Below are 4177 nucleotides of genomic sequence, written 5' to 3'. Positions count from 1 at the left end.
TTTGAGAGTACACATTTTTAAGGAGGCTTTATGCCCACCGATTTTAGTCAGTTTTGTTCACGAATCGAAGGGAAAGGTTCGATCTCAATACCCCCCCCCCCACAAAAAAAAATAATAATAATAATAAAAAATAAAATAATAATAAATAAATAATAATAATAAATAAATAAAAAAAACATGACGGTTTTTCGGTATATCTTCATGCATTTTTATTGAAGAATTGACTTTTTCGAAAAAAAAAGGATTCTCAACGGGTTGCAAGATGGCAGGGCGGAACGTGGTAGTGGCGGTTGTTTAGTAAATGAAGGTTATTTCATTGTCAATACTATTCAGCACTATTATCATTTCTGCTATTACCATGGGTGATATGAACAAGGGAAGTATCTGGAAATGGATTAATACGGAGCAAATGCTCGTTTTCTCTCTCATATGTGTGTGTGTGTGTGTGTGTGTGTGTGTGTGTGTGTGTGTGTGTGTGTGTGTGTGTGTGTGTGTGTGTGTGTGTGTGTGTGTGTGTGTGTGTGTGTGTTTTACTGATTATGAAATGAATATCTACATGTAAACATCTAACATAACATCTTTGTTTTTCAGGTTTGTTTGGCGAATGCAAGTATCTAAAGAAGAAAATCATTTCCGGAGACTGCTAGTGTTTCGGCCCAAGCGAGAGGGTGAGTGCGGGCGCCGCTCGAGGCGCACTCGAGCCGATAATTAGCCTCGTGTCAATCATGCGGTGTGGGAGCGCGGCTTTTCTGTTGGTAGTTTGCTCGTTAAAGACTGTACTCACTGACTGAAGTATTGCACCATTTGATTGGCGTGAACGGAATAATTGATCTGGATATCATATCAAGATTGATTCTAAATAATTTTCAAGTATATTTTGCGACCGGTTATTATCTACTTCAAATCTAGAATAAAAAGACTTGATCCTTAACTTTAGATATAATCTGCATATCTTATTTTTCCCTTTTGAAAATCCATGATGTTCCAATTGCTAAAAGGCATTTACACTCAGTTCTCGATGAGACGTTTGCCTTGTGTTGGTATAGTTAGGAGGCTTTAGTACATATAGCAATGTATATGTGTATATACATACAATTATATCTACATATCCACATGTACACACACACACACACACACACACACACACACACACACACACACACACCCACACACACACACGCACACACACACACACACACACACACACCCTCCACACTCATTCATTCACTCACTCACAAACACACATATATACCACACACACAAACACACATTATATATATATATATATATATATATATATATATATATATATATATATATATACATGTATATTCATATATATATATATATATATATATATATATATATATATATATATATATTTTGTGTGTGTGTGTGTGTGTGTATAAACATATACATATATAAATATACATGTATATTCATATATATATATATATATATATATATATATATACATATATGCATATTCATATATATATATGAAGAGGTAGCATCCACCCGGAGGTACTTCCTGAGGCTAAACCTCAGGCGGGAAGTCAGGGTGGGGGCTTGGAACATCTGTTCTTCGCATCAGGATGATTGGTTGCCTCTGCTGTCGAGGGAACTGTGGAGGTGGCTGCTCTGTCAAAGGTGAAAATACCAGGCAGGGGCACAATTAGTGTTGGGGGCTACACTTATTACTGGTTGGGCTGTAGCAGTCATCAACTCCGGGGAGTAGCCATAGCCATCTCCAGAAGACCCCAACCTTCGGTAGTAGAGGTTACTCGAGTCGATGTGCATATAATGGTAATGAGACTGAAGTGAGCATATGGCTTCATGGCTCTCATTGCTGTGTACGCTCCTACCGATGTTTGTAAACTTGACATAAAAGATATTCTATGTCAAACTAGCATCTGTGTCAGATAGGGGTCCCTAGTGAGGTATTGGTATTGTTCTGGGTGACTTTAATGCGGTATCTGGATGTGACTGAGCTAGCTATGATCTCATAGTCAGTCGGTCCCCATGGTTCAGAAGTTGCCGTCAGCGAGGTCTCCTTTTCCGGGACTTTACTAGTTCCCAGAAATTGAGGATCTTTCAGAACTGCAGGCCGTATAAGTACTGAGTTATGTGGTACTGACCATAGATTGGTTGTGGCTAATCCCCGGGTCCATTTCAAAACTCCCCAGTAGTCCAATGATCACCCTGAGGTGTTTCACTTGGACAGGCTGAGGGAGGGGGAGTGTGTCTCTGGTCATTTCACAGCAACACCTTCAACTCACTCGTAAGAAGGGATAAGGAACAGTTTATTAGGAGTCTTGCAGAGGAGGTAGAAGGCCATATCTTAGTAAATGACCTTCGTCCTGCATATCAAGCCCTGAGAAAGCTGAACTCCCAAGCCCTCTTCACAGGTGACAGTTTTTTGATAGTTGAATTGCTTAGTAAGTGGGCAGATCGTCTTAGATCTTGTTACAATGCAGGAGCATTTGGCCGAGTATTTTGAGCAGTTGTATCAGTTTGACTCGCCAACAGTCAACTTGGATACGGGTAGTGCCGTGATTTCGTTGCCGGACCCATCCACCAGTGAGGATCCTCCTTCCCTAACTGAAGTTAGGGGGACGGTCTCCAAGCTGAGGAGTGGTAAAGCAGCAGGTATATGCGGCATCCTAGCTGAATTGTTAAATGCTGGGGGTGAACCCATGGCACAGTGGTTGCTGTTCTGGCCATGCCTCTCTGGAAGGGGAAGGAGGACCGATGAGACTGCAGCAACCACCGAGGCATCACACTGTTCAGTATACCAGGCAAGGTTCTTGCCCACATCCTTCTGAGACATATCAGAGACCACTTACTGAGGCATCAGAGGCCAGAGCAATATGGATTCACTCCTGGTAAGTCCACAATTCTTGCACTTTGAGTTATTGTATAGAATTTGGTCATGGGCTGCTTGCAGCCTACATTGACCTCAAGAAGGCGTTTGAAACAGTGCATTGGAAATCACTCTGGGAGATCCTGAGACAGAGGAATTCCAACAAGCATTATTGGACTAATAGCAAGCCTGTATACTAGTACTGAAAGTGTTGTAAAGTGTGTGTGTGTGGGGGGGGGGGGTGTTGGTCTTTCCTGTTAGTTCAGAAATGTGGCAAGGCTGTGTCCTTGCATCAAAACTTTTCAACATTGCATGGACTGGATACTGGGTGGAGCTACTGTTCAAATTCATTGTGGAGTAATTCTGGGCAATATCAAGGTTACTGACCTTGACTTTGCTGATGATGTTGCTATTCCATCTGAGTCCTTGGAATCCTTAGTGATGGCTCTTGATGCATTTAGTACTGAAGCGAAGCCCTTGGGTCTAGAGGTCTCCTGGACCAAGACCAAGATCCAGGACTTTGGGGACTTGCTAGAACTGCTCGGTCGGTACGTGCTTGCGGTGAAGACATTGAAGTCACAGAGAGCTTTACATACCTTGGTAGTGTAGGTCAACTCTGGGCTGTCAGATTAGGAAGTCAGCAGATGGATTGGCCTGGCAGCAGGGGTCATGAACTCTTTTGACAGGAGTATTTGGAGGAGCCGGTACTTGTACAGAAGGACCAAGACACACGACTTCAAGACCCTGATAATGCCGGTCTTGCTATACAGTAGTCTAACCAATGGTTGCACCATGAGACTGGCACAGGACCTGTTACCTGCACAATCCGTGATTGCCAACTCAAGCTATATGGCCACCTAGGAAGTCGTGGCTTGGGCAGCTTGATCAAACCTGTCGTGAGGAGCTCGAGATAGGCCGAGTCCCTGCCTGGCAGCTTCCCATGAGGGACCCTCATAGGTACAAACAAAGGTTGGTTGCGGCTATGCGTCCCCCGTCGCCGTTAGCTCCATGATGATGAAACTAGCTTTTCACACACCGGAAAATTATTTTACAGATAATGTATTAAAAGAATTGATGTTGATATAAATGTTTGGTAAGTTAATTTCATTGACACCTACTCATTATACTGTATTACATTGCATTGACAAATAGAAAGAAAAATAGATATATGACAAATAATAGTTGAAAGCGAGAAATTCCCATTGCATTAGAATAAACAAGATATGCAGCACATATATTTGGAGTTGGTCCTTGGATTTTTGCTATTCGCCCTCTTTGAAACCACCTAGCAAGTAGTTGCTTGAGTTGAAACAA

At 42.2% G+C, this 4177-nt stretch overlaps 1 protein-coding gene across 1 annotated transcript; it reads left to right on the top strand.

Moving 5' to 3' along the window:
- Positions 1–1836: 1836 nt before the first annotated feature.
- Positions 1837–3063, top strand: LOC138862340 (uncharacterized). Its single transcript, XM_070124066.1, has 4 exons — positions 1837–1917; positions 2225–2408; positions 2440–2704; positions 2913–3063. The coding sequence occupies exons 1-4, from the start codon at positions 1837–1839 to the stop codon at positions 3061–3063; spliced, it is 681 nt and encodes a 226-aa protein (XP_069980167.1).
- The last annotated feature ends 1114 nt before the right edge of the window (positions 3064–4177 follow it).

Source organism: Penaeus vannamei, chromosome 8 (genome assembly GCF_042767895.1).
Source record: "Penaeus vannamei isolate JL-2024 chromosome 8, ASM4276789v1, whole genome shotgun sequence".
NCBI classification, from domain to species: domain Eukaryota; kingdom Metazoa; phylum Arthropoda; class Malacostraca; order Decapoda; family Penaeidae; genus Penaeus; species Penaeus vannamei.
Note: the sequence above shows the minus strand (reverse complement) of the source record. Positions and strands in the feature narration are given on the sequence as shown.